This window comes from Schistocerca americana, chromosome X (assembly GCF_021461395.2).
Source record: "Schistocerca americana isolate TAMUIC-IGC-003095 chromosome X, iqSchAmer2.1, whole genome shotgun sequence".
NCBI classification, from domain to species: Eukaryota; Metazoa; Arthropoda; class Insecta; order Orthoptera; family Acrididae; genus Schistocerca; species Schistocerca americana.
This window is the reverse complement of record NC_060130.1, coordinates 261,291,317-261,313,043: the sequence shown is the minus strand read 5'-3', so window position 1 is coordinate 261,313,043 and position 21,727 is coordinate 261,291,317. Positions and strand designations below refer to the sequence as shown.

The following is a 21,727-nucleotide window of genomic DNA, read 5'->3' as shown; positions in this document are numbered from 1 at the left end:
AATTACTCTTGCAGTATCATAGCTCCCATCTCATCTTCATCTACTTCCTTTTCCCCTTTCTATAATATTGCCTTCAACTTAATTTCCCTTGTATAGCTCATCTATATATTTCTTCCACATTTCTGCTTTCCCCCGTTTGCTTGGTACTGGTTCTCCATCTAAGCTCATGATATTCATACAGCTGCTTCTCTTTTTTTCCAAATCCCTCTTGATTTACCCGTAGGCAGTATCATTCCCTTGCAAACATTTGCTCATGTCCTGGTGGAATGTCCGCATTATAAAATATCGTAATCTAGTCAGTTACTTCATATTTTAAGATTAAAAAAGAAATATTTATAGATTTTTAATGAATTCTTCTACCAGATTCTGTAAATGCTTTAAAATTTTCAGTTAAACTTAACCCAAAAATTTAAATCTTAGGATTAGATGTCACTTTCCCAGTGAATGTCATACTAAATATTTTCAGGTTTAGGTCCATACTTGCACATCAGTAACTATTTAAGTAGTATGTTGTAAATAAAAATCTTGATGAAATTTCCATTTCTTAAATTATTTTTATGGCGGGCTTAAAGTAGCACTCATTGATAGCCCACATTACTGAAAGTGCGTTGATATTACTAAGAGTTTGGTAAAAGATATTTTTAGGTTCTGGACCCTACTTACATATTAGTATGTATTTAATAATTATGTTGTTGATGCAAGTAAAGAACAAATAATGAATATTTCTGTTTAAAAATTTTTTTTTAGGGCAACTGTCGGGGAAAAATGTGTTGGTATTGCTAGAGTTAAACAAATGTCTTCAAGATGATCATGAGTGAACATTACATAATATTCTGGGCCCACATTTTTGAGCAACGAAGACTTACAAAAGAAAGATGAGTTACCCTAGGACATTATTCCATATGACATTATTGAATTAAAGTATGCAAAATATGTCACCTTACTGATTTGTCTCCCCAAGGTTTACAATGATTCTAAGTGCAAATGCAGCTGAACTAAACTGTTTTAAGAGTTCCAAAATTAAATCCCTGGAATATATTGCTAGACTTACTAAGTACAACATTCTGCAGTCTTTTGTGTAGCTATGGCATTGATTGGTTGGTTATACCATCAATCCCACCAAACTTCAATTTATCTAAGAGAATGCTGCGATTCACATAATCAGATGCCTTAGATAAGTTGCAGAAAATACCAGATGGCGCTATTTTATTATTTAGTGCTCGTAAAATTTGGCAAGGGAATATGTAAATGGCATTCTCAGTAGAGCAACTCTTCTGAAACCCAAACTGTGGTTCGTTGAGGATATCAGTGCTGCTAAGGTGAGATAATATTCTAGAATACATCACTTTCTCAAACATTTTGGAAAATGGTGTCAGCAGTGAAGCTGGTCAGTAGTTATTGAACTGACATCTCTTTTTATCACCTTTCTTAAAGAGAGGTTTGACAACAGAATATTTCAGCCTCTTTGGAAAAATGAGTTACGTTAGTGATACATCACATATTTCAGATAAGACCATGCATGCTTTTTATATTGGAACAAAACTTTATAATATTGTATTGGAAACACTATCTAAACCAGATGAGCTTTTATTTTCAAGAGTATGGATAATTTTCTGAATTTCAGAAGGAGAAGTTGGTAATACATTCATATGATTGAATTTTATGAGAGTTTCAACACACTGCTGTGATTTTCCCCTTTAACGGTTTGTCCCTATACTTTCTACCAGTTATTAAATGTACTTACTACCTGTGACTCATCATTACATCACTGCCATTCAGTTCAGTAGTGGTGATACCCTGTGCCTCGTTGTCCTGTCTCTCGTTTCACTGCATTCCATAAAGCCCCAAGTCTGTTGTCAGAATTACTGATTTCTGACGTGATGTGAAGGTTTCTTGAATTTTTAATAATTTTTCTTAGTAATTTTGAGTAGTTTTGTTGTGTGCAACTACAGCTGGATCAATACTTGTTCTTGCTAATAGGTACATTTTCCTTTTCCTTGAAGATGATATTTTAATCGCTGTAGTGATCCATGGTTTTCATATGGCCATTTAATATTCTTTGTAATTAGCATATATGGAAAGGTATTTTCAAATAAATAAATGAATTTATCATGGAATAGATAAAATTTAATTTAGCATTTGGTTCAGCATAAATTTCATCTCAGGTTATCTCTTGTAAGCTGTTCTTAAAAACATCTGTTGTGGAGGCATTAATTATTCTGATTTCCACTTAAGTGTATCCATACTGTAAGGCACTAGGTAATTTATCCTAACAAACAGTGCATCATGTTCAGAGAGAGCATTTGTTACTGGGTAAACGGTATTTTTCTGGCTTTGAGCTTTAAAACCAATTAGGGTCCTACAGTCTTTATCCATCTGTGTTGGAAAGTTAATTACTGGAATCAAATTGTGTGATCCAAATAAAGTTCCCTATTTTTCCTATCAGGATCCTTTAGAAAATGTGCATTGAAGTCACCACAGACCATTAACTGCTTGCTGCTGCCTGACAGATAGCACAGTAAGGAATCCAGATTCCTTATAAATAGTTTAAAATTTCCTTGTGGGTATCTATATAATTCACAGATACACTTCTCTGTATGCTGATCACTTCAAAAACTACTTGCCTTAATGTTTTTGAACTTGTGTTCTGTCTTAATATATGTAACAAATCTTCCTTTTCATATATTATTTCTGCATGAGTAAGCTGCTGGAGTTAATGTTTTATACATAATAATAACAAGGAGCATATTAAGAGTATTAGAAAATAGTCTTGCTGCATATAATGTTAATTTATAGCAGTGCACTTTAGTAGTATCTTTACACACCTTGTGATCACATGGTTTCTTTGTCAATGAAAGTCTCTCTATTGTATAACAGATTTGTTTTCGTGGCCACTCACACCATTAATCCTCACATAAATCCATATTTTATGATTTTAGTCTCATTTTCCATTTCTTAATAGCTGTACTTTATTTACATGTATCATCTTGAACATGCAAATCTGAAGTGTCCTCCACTTTCTCCCGTTCATGTTCTGTGAAAGCCTACACTCGTCTACTTTGTCTTATTTGTTGCTGACAGCCACCTTTACCTGTGCACTCTAATATGCATAACAAGAAGTTACAAGCAGAGGATTTGAATATAATTTTTAAAATATTAAATGTAAATCACACCATTTCACATAGTTTTACACTTCCAATTTTTATCTCTCTTATTCCGTCGTCATTCTATCATTTACAAAATTCAAACGAATAAAGAAATGTGTTGATGAACTGCTATGATAAAAATGTGTCTTTGCTTACAGTATGAACGTTACAACAGCTACTAGTGATAGTTAGCGCTCTAATCGACCTACCGTATGCAGCCGATCACTACACACACTCCCCCCTGCGGGTCCAGGGATTACAATAGGCCCGAGGTATTCCTGTCTGTCCTAAGAGGTGACAAAAATGAGTCTCATACGTTTCGGCCTCTATGGGGTGGTCCCCTGTAGGGTTTGACCTCCATTTTTCAAAATTTTCCCAAAGAGTGAGCGAATTGGGGGAGGGCGCCTTACACGGTTTATCCTGTCCATTGTCTATAGAGATCTTTAGCCCACTTCCTCGCCGTTGCATTGCAGTCCAGCTCATCCTCCATCTCTTGGGCAAGGAACCTTCCTGAATGTGTTTTCCACCATGCACTGTGCAGTGTCGCTTTCTGCACCAACGATGACCATGGATTTCTTTGCACCTCATATCCAGCATGGCAGCCAGTTCGTTGTGGTGGGGCCACCATGTACCCTGTTGGTTGTAGCCCCCTGACAAAACGGGGATGGCTCTGCTGATGCCTGCGCTGTTAACTCCCAACATATGCCAAGGATATGCCTTTCACTCTGGGGCATCAGGACTCCCGGCAGTGGCCATCGTGCCAGGTGGCCTTTGCTGTGGCTGGGTGGCGCCCGTGGGGAGGGCCCCTGGTCAGAGTAGGTGGCATCGGGGCAGATGATGCGCAATGAAGTGTACCACATCATCACTTGGCGGTGACGAGCCACCAGCAGTCTCTAAGAGTTCCACGTCTCAGTACAATGCAAGAAATTCTGACCCTAAATCATTCCCCTCCCAGGCCACACCATGGGGGAACGCCAGGCTAAGGATGGCAGCGAACCTTATTCACCCCGGTACCTCGTACGTAAGAGAGCTGATGGGGACTCCTTTGTTTCGATGAAGTCACAGTTTTTTGTAGAGCATTTACAGGACAAGTTTAGGGAGGTGGAGGGCTTGTCCAAAATGCCTTCTGGGTCAGTCTTGAATTCCCACCTGTTGCTCGCACATCGCCTACCTCGGGAGCACTGTCCCACCAACCATCGGGGACACCAGCCCCACTTCTCAGCTGGAGAAGTGTAAGTCTTCTTCGGCTCCTCTCGCCAGGAAGGGATCCCTTGGGTCACTCCCTTCCCAGCTTTCTGCTAGTGGGAAAGATGATGCTGCCAGTGGCCAAAGTGCCCAAAAGTAGCTGGTTGTAGGGTTTCACAATCATCCTGAGTCCCGGAGACTGAATTAGTGAAACCCTCTCAGCCAGAGAGACCCAAGGAGCAGAGAGAAAAGTCCAAAAAGAAGACCTCTATGACCAAGGAAATTGTGGTGGCACCCACACCACCGCTACCTACAAGGTCTGCATCTGGGGATGAGGTGGAGATGCTCGCATCTGCTGAGGACCTACAGTACTGGCCATAAAAATTGCTACACCACGAAGATGACGTGCTACAGACCCAAAATTCAACTGACAGGAAGAAGGTGCTGTGATACGCAAATGATATGCTTTTCAGAGCATTCACACAAGGTTGGCGCCGGTGGTGACACCTACAACATGCTGACATGAGGAAAGTTTCCAACCAATTTCTCATTCACAAACAGCAGTAGACCGGCGTTGCCTGGTGAAACGTTGTTGTGATGCCTCGTGTAAGGAGGAGAAATGCGTACCATCACTTTTCCGACTTTGATAAAGGTCGGATTGTAGCCTATCGCGCTTGCAGTTTAGCATATTACTACATTGCTGCTCGCGTTGGTCGAGATCCAATGACTGTTAGCAGAATATGGAATCGGTGGGTTCAGGAGTGTAATACGGAACGCCGTGCTGGATCCCAGTGGCCTCGTATCACTAGCAGTCGAGAAGACAGGCATCTTATCCGCATGGCAGTAACGGATCATGCAGCCATGTCTCGATCCCTGAGTCAACGGATGGGGACGTTTGCAAGACAACAACCATCTGCATGAACAGTTCGACGACGTTTGCAGCAGCATGGACTATCAGCTCGGAGACCATGACTGCGGTTACCCTTGACGCTGCATCACAGACTGGAGCGCCTGCGAATGTGTACTCAACGACAAACCTTGGTGCACGAATCGCAAAACATCATTTTATCGAATGAATTCAGGATCTGTTTACAGCATCATGATGGTCGCATCCGTGTTTGGCGACATCACGCTGAAAGCACATTGGAAGCGTGTATTCGTCATCGCCATACTGGCGTATCACCCGGCGTGATGGTACGGGCTGCCATTGGTTACACGTCTCTGTCACACCTTGTTCGCATTGACGGCACTTTGAACAGTGGATGTTACATCTCAGATGTTTTACGACCCGTGGCTCTACCCTTCATTCGATCCCTGCAAAACCCTACATTTCAGCAGTATAATGCACAACCGCATGTTGCAGGTCCTGTACAGGCCTTTCAGGATACAGAAAATGTTCAACTGCTGCCCTGGCCAGCACATTCTCCAGATCTCTCATCAATTGAAAACGTCTGGTCAATGGTGGCCAAGCAACTGGCTCGTCACAATACACCAGTCACTACTCTTGATGAACTGTGGTATTGTGTTGAAGCTGCATTGGCAGCTGTACCTGTACATGCTATCCAAGCTCTGTTTGACTTAATGCCCAGGCATATCAAGGCCGTTATAACGGCCAGAGGTGATTGTTCTGGGTACTGATTTCCCAGTCTCATGATGTCATCCTTCAGTGGAATCACGATGACTTTTTCCACCGCCTGGCTGAGCTACGGCAACTGTTAAGCTTGACACCTGCTATCTGCATTGCACTTCAGGAAACCTGGTTCCCGGCAGTGCGGACCCCATCTCTCCATGGCTATAAGGGATATTACAGGAACCGTAGCAACTATAATAGTGTGTCAGCTGGAGTTTGCATTTATGTCCTAAACTCAGTCTGTAGTGTAACAGTGCCCCTTCAAACCCCTCTTGAAGCAGTGGCCGTCAGCATAAGGGCGACACAGGAAATAACTGTCTGCAATGTATATCTTCCTCCAGATGGTGCAATACCCCTGAATGTATTAGCTGCACTGATTAATCAACTCCCTAAACCTTTCCTACTTTTTGGATATTTTAACACCCATAACCCCTTGTGGGGTGGCACCGTACTTAGTGGCCAAGGCAGTGATGTCGAAGCTTTACTGTCTCAGTTCGACCTCTTCCTCGTAAATACTGGGGCCACCACACATTTTATTGTGGCTCATGGTAGTTACTCAGCCATTGATTTATCCATTTGCAGCCCAGGACGTCTCCCATATATCCACTGGAGAGCACATGACGACCTGTGCAGTTGTGACCACTTCCCCATCTTCCTGTCACTGCCCTGGCATCAGGCCAACGGTCACTTAGCCAGATGGGTTTTTAAACAAGGTGGACTGGGAAACTTTCACCTCTGGGGGCACCATTGACTCTCCCCCACAGGGTAACATGGGTGTGATGGTTGAGCAGGTGACTACAACAGTCGTTAATGCAGAGGAAAATGCAATCCCTCGCTCTTTTAGATGCCCCCTTGGTGGTTGACAGAAGTCACTGAGGCAATTAAGGAGCATCAGCGAGCTCTACAGCAGCATAAGTGGCACCCTTCCCTGGATCACCTCATAGCCTTTAAGCGGCTCCTTGCCGGCGTTCACCAGATTATCAAATTACGGATGGAGGAGTGTTGGGAGAGATAAGTCTCATCCATTGGATGCCGTACGTCACTTTCCCAAGTCTGGACGAAGATCAGACGTCTTTTTTTGTACCAGATCCCAACAGGTGTCCCTGGCATTAACATCAATGGTGTGTTGTCAACCGGCGCTGACGCGATTGCTGAGCACTATGCTTGAGGCTCTGCTTCGGCGATCTAACCCCCCCCCCCCCCCCCCCTTATGCACCCTTAAACGGTGGATGGAAAGGAAAGCCTTCTCGTTCGCTACACCCCACAGTGAACCCTATAACGCCCCATTTACATAGTGGGAGCTCCTCAGTGCCCTTGCACATTGCCCTGACACAGGTCCTGGGCCAGATCAGATCCATGGTCAGATGATTAAACATCTCTCATCTGACTACAAGTGACATCTCCTTGTCATCTTCAATCGGATCTGGTGCGTCTCGTCTTTCCATCCCAGTGGTGGGAGAGCACCATAATTCCGATGCTTAAACTCGGTAAAAACCCGCTTGAAGTGGATAGCTATCGGACCATCAGCCTCAACAATGTTCTTTGTAAGCTCCTGGAGTGTATGGTGTGTCTGTGGTTGTGTTGGCTCCTGGAGTCACGTGGTCTACTGACTCCATGCCAGGGCGGCTTCCGCCAGGGTTGCTCTAACACCGATAATCTTGTGTCCCAAGAGTCTGCCATCCGAACAGCCTTTTCCAGATGCCAACACCTAGGTGCCGTCTTGTTTGATTTACAAAAAGCATATGACACCACCTGGCAACATAATATCCTTGCCACATTATACAAGTGTGGTCTCAGAGGCCCACTCCTGGTTTTTTTTTATCCAAAATTTCCTGTCACTTCACACTTTCCGTGTCTAGGTTGATGCCTCCCATAGTTCGCCCCATTTCCAGGAGAGAGGGGTCCTGCAGGGCTCCGTATTGAGTGTATCTCTATTTTTAGTGGCCATTAATGGTGTAGCAGCAGCTGTAGGGCCATCCGTCCCACTGTCTCTGTATGCAGACGACTTCTGAATTTCACTCTGTTCCACCAGTATTGGTGTTGCTGAGTGGTGCCTACAGGGCGCCATCCACAAGGCGCAGTCATGGGCTCTAGCCCACGGTTTCCAGTTTTCGGCCGCCAAGTCGTGTATAATGCACTTCTGTTGGTGTTGTATTGTTCATCTGGAACCAGAACTTCACCTTAATGTCGATCCACTCACTGTAGTGGAGACATATTGATTCTTAGAACTGTTTTTTGGCGCCCGATTGACTTGGCTTTCTCACCTCAGTCACCTTAAGCAGAAATGCTGGCAGCACCTCAATGCCCTTCGCTGCCTGAGCAACACCAATTGGGGTGCAGATCGCTGTACGCTACTGCAGCTCTACAGAGCCCTTGTTCAATTCCGCCTTGAGTATGGGAGTCTGGTTTATGGTTCGGCTGCACCCTCAGCATTGCGTTTGCTCGACCCAGTGCACCGCTGTGGCGTTTGCCTAGTGACAGACGCTTTTAGGATGAGTCTGGTGAATAGTGTCCTGGTGGAGGCCGGAGTCCCTCCATTGCAGGTTAGGAGTGCACAGTTGCTCTCCAGTTACATTGCATACGTTTGTAGTTCTCTTGCGCATCTGAATTTCGGTCTCCTTTTCCTGCCCGTGGCGGTTTATCTCCTGCATCGGCGGCCCAGGTCAGGGCTTACACTTGCAGTTCATGTTCAAACCCTTCTGTCTGAACTTCAGTTGTTGCCTTCACCACCTACACTTGAGGTTCATTCACGAACACCTCAGTCGTGTACATCTAGGCTGCAGCTTCGATTCTCGTCACGTACCGGGGCCACGAAGTGGTTTGCACCGATGGCTCGATGGCTAATGGTCATGTTGGCTTTGCCTATGGTCACGGAGGACATATAGAGCAGCATTCCTTGCGTGATGGCTGCAGTTTTTTCACTGCAGAGCTGTCGGCCATATCTCGTGCTCTTGAGCACATCCACTCATGCCCAAGTGAGTCATTTATCCTGTGTACTGATTCCTTGAGCAGCCTACAAGCTACTGACCAGTGCTACCCTCATCATCCTTTGGTAGCGACCATCCAGGAGTCCGTCTATGCCCTGGAATGGTCCAGTCATTCAGTGGTGTTTGTCCGGACCCCAGGTAAAGTAGGAATCCCAGGCAATGAATTTGCCGACAGGTTGGCTAAACAGGCTATGCAGAAACCGCTTATGGAGATCGGCTTCTCTGAAACTGACCGGAGCTCAGTATTACGCCGCAAGGTTTTGTGGCTTTGGGAGACAGAATGGCATAACCTCAGTATGCACAGCAAGCTGCGTGCCCTTGAGGAAACTACGAATGTGTGGAAGACCTCTGTGCATGCCTCTCACAGGGACTCTGTGTTTCTCTGTCGGCTCCGCATTGGCCATACGTGGCTGTCTCATGGTTACCTCCTCCTTCGTGATGACCCACCTCAGTGTCACTGTGGCTCACGAATGACAGTCGTCCATCTCTTGCCGGACTGCTCACTTTCCGCCGCTCTGCAGCGGACTTTTAACCTTCCCAGCACCCTACCTTCAGTGTTGGGCAATAATGCCTCAACAGCAGCTTTAGTTTTACATTTTATTCTTGAGGGTGTGTTTTATCATTTTCTCCAAGTTTTAGCACATGTCCTTCATCCCTGTGTGTCCTCCACCCTCGTGTCTTCAGGGTGGGGGTTTTAATGTGTTGCAGAGTGGCTGGCTTTTCCTTTTTATCCTCATTGTCAGCCAGCCATGGTAACGTGCTTTTTTGATTTAAGATCTTCTACCTGTTTTTTGCGTCTTTGTGGTTTTCTTGTCCCCTTTTGTCCATTTAAGTGTGTTGACCTTCAGTCGTTGTCATTTTTCCTTTCATTCTGTTTGGTCTTGTCTCATTGTCTTACTCTCACCCTTGTGGCATTGTTTCCTTTGGAGCAGTGGACAGATGACCTCATAGTTTGGTCCCTTCCTCACTCTTTTAAACCAACCAACTAGGCCACTCTTTGTGCAGTCTGTTGATTACTGGCTTGCCCAGCATTATTTGTGCCAGGTTTACTTAATTGGTACACTAAATGGCTATGACAATTGAAACATGATGTCCTCCCTCTCTCTAAAAAAAGAAGGAGGAGGAGAAGAAGAAGAAGAAGAAGAAGAGACCTTATAGATGTGTGCTGATAGGATGGATGACCATTGAGGCGAAATGGTCGTTAGTGGTAACCTCAGGTGAACCTGCCACACCGTAGTTTTATAACACCTACATAGGCAGTCAGTGCTCTCTATCTGGGTGGACTGTACAGAACCCAAGCTGTTTGTGGGAATGCATGTGGATCCCAACTAAGACGAAAGAAATATCTCCACGTTACGGGTGGGTCATTAGCAGTCACCAAAACCCTCTGGAACTGCACCAGGAAATTGAACTTTGATCATTGTTGAAAGGCACAATCTTGTCAGAATGTCTTTGTTGTGGAGTAGAAATACACGATACCCTCAGCTACCATAAGGCCTTGTAAGTTGTAGGGACGTCATGGACATTGACACTGCTGAACTGAAAAAGTAGTGGGGAATCGGAAGCATAACAGAAGAGAGGAATTTGATGATGTAAGTGAATGGTGAACTGTAGAGAACTGTTGCCTTCACTGTAACATTCAGTTGGCTATCCTAGAACTCATCAAGGTTTTATTTATTATACTAAAAGTAAATCTTTAGGTACCCAATCTAATGTGGTGCTACAAATGCCAATGGTGTGGTAACACCACAGGAAAGACACCTTCAAAGCCAGGACATTATGTTCAGTGCCAGACTTCTGTCTAAATTGCTCAGATCGTCAGCTGCTAGGAGCAGGCATTGCGTGGTATTTTTAGAAGAAACGAAAATTAAAAAAATTATGTTGGTCATTAAAATTTCCTGTACTGAGAAAGAAATAACATAATACCTTGCAACCTCCTCTGTTCTGCATCTACATACATACTCCGCAGGCCACCTAATGGTGCCTGACAGAGGGTAACTTGTACGAATGTTAGTCATTTTCTTTCCTGTTCCACTTGCAAACAGAGTGAGGGGAAAATGACTGTTCATATGCTACCATACGAGTCCTAATTTCTTTTACATTGTCTGTGCAGTCCATATGTGATGCTATGTTGGTGGCAGTAGAATTGTTCTGCAATTGGCTGCAGATGCTGATTCTCTAAGTTCTCTCAGTAGTGTTTCGGGAAAAGAATGCCAGCTTTCCTCCGGGGATTACCATGTGGGTTCACGAAGTATCTCTGCAATACTTTCATGTTGATTGAACCTACTGGTAACAAATCTACCGACACGCTTTTGAATTTCTTTGATGTCTTCCTTTAATCCATCCTGATGTGGATCCCAAACACTCTAGCAGTACTCAATAATGGGTCTCACAAGTGTTCTATACACTATTGCCTGCCCCCCCCCCCCCCCTCCCCGTTTCCAGGGAAGAGAATGTTTTTATCACTTATATGAATGATATTCCATAACAGAATATTTGTTTGTAACCTATATAAAATCAGGTCACAGATATCAGGATATTTAGACTCAAAACTAAAGAAAATCCACTTCCGAACAACACTGTCTTCCATGCTCATGTGCAGTCAGGTGTCTGCTTATATGAACATGGTCTCCTATATAACGGACTTGTAAGAACTTTACAGTTAGTTGACTAGTTTTTGAAGCGATCGTCTCTGAAGCTGGGTGTTTTGCATTGAAATGCAATTTTGGCATTATTTTTGAATAGACTCATCATTGATTTTGAAGGATATTATTGCGTTTTACTTAACAACGTGTACACGTTTTATGGAAGCTTTAATGCTGCTTGGAAGTCCATGTTCAAAAGAAATGGACTTGGCTGTCTTTTAATCTAGGTACCTTAAATATCCTGTTAAATCATTCTGTCTTATCAATTGGTATGAGCCTCTTATGGTGGCTGTGAACCAGCACGCAATTAAGTTTTGCCATTTCATTCCCCCCCCCCCCCCCCCCCCCCTCCTTTTTGTCATCTCTGCCTTTTGTGGTGCTACAATAAATGCAGAACACCATGTATTAAGAGATACAGTCTAAATGTGTGTATTTTTAAACAGTGGAGACATTGGGCCATAGTGTGTAGATGGAGGGGGGGCGGGGAGGGGAGAGAGAGAGAGAGAGAGAGAGAGAGAGAGAGAGAGAGAGAGAGAGAGAGAGAGAGAGAGAGAGAGAGAGATTGTCTACATCTGACAAAGGACTTAGTATTTTAGCTTACAGTGTCAAACAGTCTTCCTTCAGTGTGCCTGTTTGCCACCAAGCACCTCCCATATGTGGTGAGTAGTAATCTATCTTTTTGATATGTAATTATCAGTTCCCTTAATTCTACTATAGAGTTTCTTATTGGAACACATCAAAAACTGAGCAGTTGTTGTGGTGAAAAACTACTATAACAACCTTAACTGTTTGCTTTCCAATTTTTTAATAAAAGAAGGAAGACTGACTAGTGATACCATTATTCAATATGTGTGGGCCATTTAAACATAATACTTTCTTCTTATTGCAGGAAATGGAAGTTGGATCCAAATGATAGTCGGCGTGCTATGGCTAAATTGTACAATGCTGCAGAGCAGTGCAAACACATTTTGTCCACAATGAGTACAGCTCATTGTTTTATTGAGTCTTTGTGTGAAGGAACAGACTTTAGCTACAATGTTACAAGAGCACGATTTGAAAATTTGATTAGTGCAGCTGTGAAAATGTGCACTGCCCCCATAGAAGAGGCATTGAGCCAAGCAGGTATCGATTGCAGAGACATAAACAAGGTGAGTCATCTGGTAGAGTTACTACCATTTTACAACATTACCCTTTCTCCATCCCTTCCCCAGTCCCTCATACCCTTCCATGCCCCCAACCCTCCCTTTTACCATTCCCTTTTCCACGGTGTAACAATTCTGAGTCAGGTGTTTCTTCTTGTGATAATGCTCATGTTCTATTTCTTATTTTTTATTTTATTTTATTATACTGTATTGCTCTTCTGTGTCAGTGATTCAAGGCTATGACCATAGCATCATACTTTCAGGTGAATTTTCAAGCTCTATGTCTACATATGTACTCGGCAAGCCATCTTATGGTGCATGACAGAAGGTACCTTGTACCAACACTAATCATTTCCTTTCCTGTCCACTTGCAAATAGAGCAAGGGAAAAAGCAACTGTCTACGTGCCTCCATATGAACTGTAATATCTCTTATCTTATTGTCATGGTCCTTAAGCAAAATGTACTACATTGATGGCAGTAGAATCATTCTTCAGTCAGCAGCAAATGCTGATTCTCTGACTTTTCTCAATAGTATTTCACAAAAAGAATGTGGTCTTCCCTCCAGGGATTTCCATTTCAGTTCACGAAGCACCTTAGTAATAATCATTTGTTGATCGAACCTACTGGTAACAAACCAAGCAGCCTGCCTGTGAATTGCTTCGATGCTTCCTTTTATGCGACCTGGTGGGGATCCCAAACACTCGAGCAGTACTTAAGAATGGGTTGTACTAGTATTCTATACTTGGTCTCCTTTATGGATGAACCACACACTCCACACGATATTAGGCAAGTGTACTAGTTTCTTTGGCTCTTCATTGTATGTCACAGATGCAAGGTGGTGGTGGTGGTGGTGGTGGTGGTGGTGGTGGTGGTGGTGGTGGTGGTGGTGGTGGTCACCACGGTGCAGAATCTGCAGCTATGAAAAATTATATGTAAATTGAAGGGGGATAACTGCTGTCAGCTGCCGCAGGACGTTAAGTGGAATTGGTGGCGATGAGCGAAAATGTGTACTGGACCGAGACTCAAATCTGGGCTCTCCTGCATACTAGACAGGTGCAGTAACCACTGAACCATCCGGGACACAGTGTGAAATTTAAACTTCTGTGATTTCTCCAAATAAATGTAGGCAAATGCCAGAACGGTTCCCTTGAAAAGGATCTGGGCGATTTCGTTCCCGATACCTGCATACACTGAGCTCGTACTCTCACTTCCTTGTCATTGGTGGGCTATAAGACCCTAATCTTCACTTCTTCTTTTATTTACCATGAGTATTGCTGTCTAGTGTATACCAGCAGCAAGTGCAAGGCAAATAAATGAGAATATTAGTTCATATGTCTTAGCTGCTTCAGTTCAATTGTCTAGATTTTCAGCTCCGATTAGTCTGTTGCAAGCTGTGCTGCTGTATGTAAGAAAGCAAAATTAGTGAACTCTGGAAGCACTCAGTATTTTTAGATATGTTGGTCACAGAATATGGGAAGTAGGCAGAACTTTTTTTTTATAGTGCATTTTGCCTGGTCTCAAGTTGATTATGGTTGTGTGATGTCAGTATGCTCCGTCATTCTAGATGAAAACCTGTGAAGCAGTCAATCATGCGGAAATAGTGTTAGCCACCAAACCTTTTATGATCAGCTCCACTGTATGCTCTGAGGCTAGCAAACCACCTCTTGTAATTGCATAGCAGCTCATCATGGTGTGAGAAGATTATAAAGTTTCCTCAGTGCAGAAGACGCAGGCACACCATATCGTCGGTCACCCATTGACAGAAAAACACACTGAATAACAATTTGTGAGCACGTATCGAGCCTTTGGAATACATAGAAGTCAGGGGAAGCTCATGGAGGCCAGACGGATTGAACTTTAAAAAGGTAAGTAGGTTATTAGTAAATGTTACTACATGCGACATAAGAGCGTGAACCTCCCATCTACTAGCCACAATTACAAGAATTGTGCAGTTAAACATCTCACAGACAAAGTTGTAATTGCCGCATGTGCCTTTAGAGTTGTTACCAATGCAGAATGTAAAATTTATTAATCAAACTCTAGAACCTGACCTAATCCATTCCCTGGAATGATTTATTGCTGTGCAGGAAGGGGTCATTTCAGCCAAGCACTTAATGCAACACGTAGAGCATTTCAGAGAAGGATGACGACACATGACAATGATTGTGAGTGCTGCAGTACCAAGTGCTGCAGTGGCTCTGACTCTGGTGCGTGTAGCTTTTATTCTTTTGAGGTGGAGAGCCAGTCATCAGCATAAACCACAAATACTCCAGGTTTTAGTAGACTAGATCCATAGAGCATAAGAGAGAGTGAGAGTATAACTTTGTCGTGTGAATGTAGAGTAGGTGTAAATTTAGGATTAAGAGAAAAGGAAGCACTGGGAGAAGCCATGAAGGTTTAAATTGCCAGAAGTGAAAACAAGTGCAAAAAGAAGACTTCTAAGCAAATAGCAATAAGCAGCTTAGTAAGAAAGATTTGATGCCGTATCTAACACGTCAGCAACTTGCTAGTTGTTTTGGGTATAAAATTTATTTGTAATTTGTACAAACAAGTAGTGTGATATGAAAATAGTGCGTCTTGTTCGTGTGTGTGTGTGTGTGTGTGTGTGTGTGTGTGTGTGTGTGTGTGTGTGTGTGTGTAAGGGGGGGGGGGGGCGCTTGTAAAGTAGTATAACACAATATAGTTAGCCTTACTCAAATTCAAAAAAGCCATCGTATGTAGTAAAGGCAACTATTTAATATCGGAAGAATTTTTTAATTAATATTGTATTTAACTTTTCTTGCAATATAAGACACACAGATAAACAACATTTACACTACCAGAAAAAAAACTTTAATAATGAATGTAAAGTACATTCTTTTTGAAGCATGCAGAAATTTTTTAGATCTTCACTAATTTGTCAGGTCCTTTCTCTCCTAAATTATTTCTTAATTTTGACCAAACAAGCCAGTAAGTGGAGTAGATCCTCTCAATGGATGCAGTGCTAGCAGGGCAAGAAAAGGGGCCTAATAAAGTAATTGTAAGAATGGGTTACATTTTGAATAAGTTGATAATAGGAATTTTAATTGAACTATCGTCAATGTGAAAAATAGAAAAAACAATAAAACCCACAAAAACTAAATTTGACCCACTGGGTTGGATTTTTTTTTAAATACCCATGTTTATCTCAACTCTCATGTATGGCCATATTAGAGTAAATCTGAGCAGTGCATTGCCACAGCTATGAAAGCAGGCGAGCACGGGATGTTGTCACTGTAATAATTCAACAAGGCCAGTGCAGTGTTTTGATGTAGGTTAGCTTGTTGAAACAGTGAACTCAGCAGTACTGCATATACTAATGCAGCAAAGGGCAAGGCAGTTGTCCAAACTGACAGTGGCAGTGGATTTTTTGGATACGTGACTGATAGTGCTGCATATGCATGAATGAATGGTGCACTGCTATTGACAATAAGTACAAGTAATTTTTGTAATGGATTTATTCTTAGTCTTGCAGCCGAATTGGGGCGACAGGGTTTTGCCAAATGAGGATACCACGTGGACCTGCCAATAAAAAGTCACTGGATTGAGGCCACAGATGGACAACAGCTCTATACACTAAGTCCCTCCCCACAATTAGTCCCAATTTGCAGTGGACTACACCAGGTCATCTCCAGTAGCATGGCTGACCACTGCTCAGAGTGCAGCAGGTATCCACACTAGGCATCTTCACATGGTAGGCATCCCCTACTGTGACTCAGCTGGGTGTCAGCCGGGGCCACACAGCATCGTCAAGAACATGCTGCAAACGCTCGGGGCAAAAGCCGCATCAGTATTGTGTGGAATGTGAGCAGCCAGCACAGTGGAATTCAGTGGCCAGCTGGCCACTGATAGTCTATCGAGCAGCTGAGATGCCTCAATGTAAGAACTTGTTAGATTTGCAGCTGCCTTTCCCTGGAACCTCTCGGGCTCCGTCGCCTGTTTGCACCTTGCTGGCTCGTAGCCACTCCACCCTGCACCAAGGAACACTGTAGTTAGCACACTGGATTCATATTCAGAAGGACCAGAATTCAAATCGACATCGAGCCATTCACATTTAGGGTTGTCATAGTCCCTCCCTCTCCCCCTCTGAAATAGATATAGCATTTGCTGGGATTGTTCGTTACAGAAAAGCTTGTCCTATTTCCTTCCTCATTTTGATCGTATCTGTGCTTGTGTTCTCTCTCTCTCTAATTACAATGAATGGTACATTGCAATCTATTATCTTCCTTTTCCTTTCTTTGTGGTTTTTGAGAAGGACAATGAGTGCTATTGCATCAGTTGTCACTTTGATTCCATACTAAACTGCAAGCACAAGGTTTCATTTCATATCAGTGTGATTCAAAGGAAGAATTACACAGTAATTAAATTTCCAGAGATTTCCATGAATTTTGCCTTTAAGCAGGCAAAATATCTGCTTGCCATCTTCTTCCAGGGCAATGATGTGGGGCACATTTGGTAATGCACAATTCATCAGTTGTCATTTATAGAGTCTACTTTTCACAAATTTTTAATCCTGAAAGTGGTTCTTCATGTCAGAAGGTGACACTGGCATTGACAGACAGTCTGTCACTCCCTTGCCATTCCTAAAGCAGTTGACCTGATCTTAAACATATTTTATGTTGGCATCTTCTATACTGTTGCTGTTTTCCCCAATCTGTAAGACATGGTGTATACGACCCGGGACAACTGGGAGATCTGGGAAAAACCCGGGAATTTGTTCATCCGGGAGAAAACCAGGAAAAACCAGGGATTTTTTTAGAATTCTGGAAATTTTTCGTTGTTTTAGTTTCCATTTAAATTTGTGTAACTTTGACTGGTAAGAACCAATACTCTAACAAAGGATATTACTGTATCCCGCTACTCCAGAATAATACTGCAGCATTAAAACATGAACGAGAGAAAAAAATGAAAATAAAACTTAAATTGCAAAGGAAATGCGCCATATAAATTAACACAGTGCACGTACAAGCGTCTGTCAACAGCAAAATGTGTTAAAGGCTGTAGGAAGACTATGCAATGCTTCATAACAACGAATTGCCTGCGGTGAGTGTGACGTCACAACTGTTTAAATTAGATTCATTTAAGTAGTTACGAGCGGGCTCATGCACACGCGTATGAGTAATACCTTCTCCCGCTTCTGGCTACAGAAATGTGGCTGTTGGCTGTGCAAGCAGCAGTAGCAGCAACCAGCCACATGGGGTACCTGGAAAAATTTTACTGGCGCGCCCAAGCTGCCACATTCACACATTCACGCGTGCGCAGCAGTCCTGGATCTAGTGGAGGGGGGGGGGGGGGGGCGGCAAACAGTTGTATCTGAACCGGGCAACAATTGCGGGGGGAGAGGGCAGATTCATATTCTTGAGGGGGAAAAAACCTTTTACAAAGCACCTAGCATCCAGCGCACGTCGGTCTGTCGATTGTTCATATGATTTTGAAATGCACCTCTGCTGGTTTTTGGACATTTTTGAACACATTCTAAGTTGATTTTTGAATGCGTGCATAGTGTACATGATATCTCTGCCAGGGGAATCCTCATCACATCTAGACATGAACTTTCCTCCAGACAAAACGAGACAGGGCTATACGAGCTGAGCGGAATGAAGCCGAAGCGGTGAATGCCAACTGCTGCTTGTTTATGTGGTTGATTTGGTTTGCAAATGTTCAGCGTTGTTATAATTACTAGCGAAATCCATAGATTCAGATTACCAGAGTTGAAATAAATGACTAACAGGAATAACAGGTAAGAAAGTTTATGTATTACCTTCTCGGTGTATCCAAGAAAGTGAATTTTGATGGAAAATTTTTGGCCACATCGCTACATTAGACAGGGCCAGTTGTAGTCACGAGCTAGCAGATGCTTAAGTTCCATTCTGGGAGTAGTGCGGAAAATGCATTGTACGAACACATACTAACACCTAACCGGAGAATAATCGCTGGATAACTAAACCAGTGATTGTGGCAGGGTTAGTAAAGTTAAACGGAGAATGAGTTTTGACAGTAGTAGGAGTAGTTAGAGTTAGTGATGACAAGATTGTTTGTTAGTACGAGGAAGGAGAAGAAATGGGGACATCACACAAATTATGGAAGAATATGACGATTCCAAATTCATACAAAAATTTTATTCTCGTGCATGAAACTGGAGCATATGAATGAAATTTGAAACTAGTTCCTAACATAAAGCTTTTTGATTGTAGCAGGAAAATAGATATTTTGTGCTGCTACTTCGTGAATTATATTGCTGTAATATAAAAATGATCATTATTGCCAAAACAGTCTTCCTTATTTAGTGTGTGTTACAATTGCTGCAGTATTGGAATGGCCTATTTCGTTTTATCCACGAAACAGTGACAAAACAGATGTAGTTAGATTGAGAAACCACACCATTCTTGGGTACTATTTGTATTAACAGCTTTTTCAGTATTAGACGACATTTCGATTTATCATGTAGCAAAATGTAGCAAAATGTTTGACAAACTTTGATGAGGTAATAGCTCTTTCGCAGAAAGGAAAGCACACCATGTAAAGCTGTAGCAAGATTAGAGAGAGAAATCACTAGGACCTAAGGATTGAAGAAATGTGTACTGTCTTGCATGTCTCTTGTCTTTACTGGTTTTAGGTATCCTATATTTAATTTTATGTCACACAGAAGAGCAAGTTATTAGCTAATAGGTAATAAAGAGTCCTGATTTTGTGAATAGTTCTTGTTCTCTTGGTTACAAATAATCCCATCCAGTATTAATTGCATGTTTTTTAAAAATAAGAGGGGCAGAATGTCAAACCGGCTGACTGGGAGAAGGAGAGACACTACAGGAATTTTAATTTCCACAGTCCTGAAATAGTTTGATGGGATCCGTTACAAAATATACACCTTTGAGTTACACAGAGCGAAATACAGTGATGTGTGGTATAAGAATGTTGTTTGAAGAGGCGTGGCACTGCACTTCGGCACACTTAAGACCAAATAACATCTCTTACATTTCCTCTCAGATATATGTTTTATGTATCAGACTCTTCAGAAAGATGTGTGCTACAAAATGAAATTTTTTGAAATTTTTTTTTTTTTTTTTGTGTGTGCAGAGCAGTCTGAGCTATAGTGGAGGGTTTCCACGTGACACGTGTTTACGTTTAGTGATTTTTGTTTCCTCTTCGTTTACTGCTCTCACGTCAAATGGAAACAAGACAGATTTCTGTGGTTGGGAGCTATCAAGTGAATTAAAATACATTCACATAATTATGGTAGGCTAAAATGTGTTACTAGTTTCATAATTTATTTTATTTCCACCTTTCTGACAGTCAAGCATTAATCACCTTGCAGAACAGTGTAGTTATTTTTGTCGGTTTTCTAAAGAAATTTGGCTTTTATTAAGCTTTCCTGCTGAGGCAGTAAATTTGACATGCAGTGTTTAATTCCACTCCATTGGCTAGTTTCAACTGTTCACTGCATTTCAAGTGCACGATTCCATCTTCTAGCACGTACGGAATTATGCCATAATAAAGATCCAAACATGAGATAATACAGTACTGGTACACCAAGAAAATTTACATCCTGAAAACCACACTGAAAAGCTTAATATGAGGTTGAGGCCTACATCATTGGGAATTTGGACATGCGAATGTGCGCTTTAAGTCAAACTATGCTTTTTAGTATGGTTCACGAACTTCTGATGCTCTTGGCGTGTCCTCTGATGTCTTGTTTCTCTTATGACATAATGTAAGAAAGATCTTTTAATGTTTTACATGTACGAACATACGGGCTTCCTACGTCACCGTAGCTGTGCAAGCGTGGTGACGCCTCTTATCTGGTGCTCTCTGGCAACTGCTGAAATGAATCTATTTTTAACAGGTCGCAGGAAAATATTGAGAATTGCGGTTCGAAAAGCGATATTTTCAAAGTAAATTTCCTTTTATGGAAAAGGAACTATGTGCAAGAATGTACAATGAATTTCTTAAATTGCAGAGTGTTTGCTCTCATTTAAAAATCAACTCTTTGATGACGAGCCATTTAGAAGAATTTTGAGCCCAGAAGATTAGAGATTTATGTCGGTATTAAAAATTTTACTGGCGTATTTGTGTGATGTATCTTAAAGTGGAACATGCACTAAACAGATCAACATTATATGTGAAAGCTTAGCTTCTCCTGTAGCTTATTAATATTCGAGACAAATATTCTATGTGAAAGCTTTGCTTTTCGTGTAGCAACACTATGGATATTAACTTAAGCCATCAACTTTTCCTTTGGTGGAATTCGAATTTATACTTTCTTAATACAAAAATATGCAGCATACATGTTGCTGCCCATCAAAGATCTTCCCAGAACGTGTTTTTTTCCCCCCTGAGTTTCATTTTGTAAAGTGCTGAGAAATTCTATGCTGCTGTATAAAACCATATCCGTTCAAAGGATTGACAAGTTTTACAGTTCTGACGGAAAGTATAATGTCACTTAACAGGGAAAAAGTGTATTTTACGGGCTTCCTACGTCACCGTAGCTGTGCAAGCGTGGTGACGCCTCTTATCTGGTGCTCTCTGGCAACTGCTGAAATGAATCTATTTTTAACAGGTCGCAGGAAAATATTGAGAATTGCGGTTCGAAAAGCGATATTTTCAAAGTAAATTTCCTTTTATGGAAAAGGAACTATGTGCAAGAATGTACAATGAATTTCTTAAATTGCAGAGTGTTTGCTCTCATTTAAAAATCAACTCTTTGATGACGAGCCATTTAGAAGAATTTTGAGCCCAGAAGATTAGAGATTTATGTCGGTATTAAAAATTTTACTGGCGTATTTGTGTGATGTATCTTAAAGTGGAACATGCACTAAACAGATCAACATTATATGTGAAAGCTTAGCTTCTCCTGTAGCTTATTAATATTCGAGACAAATATTCTATGTGAAAGCTTTGCTTTTCGTGTAGCAACACTATGGATATTAACTTAAGCCATCAACTTTTCCTTTGGTGGAATTCGAATTTATACTT

General features: G+C 42.0%; 1 protein-coding gene across 2 annotated transcripts in view; it reads left to right on the top strand.

The window, feature by feature from the left end:
- LOC124556692 (heat shock 70 kDa protein 14-like) overlaps positions 1-21,727 on the top strand; it is a 142,395-nt gene that overhangs the window by 92,448 nt on the left and 28,220 nt on the right. For both annotated transcript variants that reach the window (XM_047130667.1, XM_047130666.1), the window contains exon 7: positions 12,483-12,741. In XM_047130667.1, the coding sequence (XP_046986623.1) occupies positions 12,483-12,741 (259 nt within the window). The remainder of the gene's footprint in view (positions 1-12,482; positions 12,742-21,727) is intronic.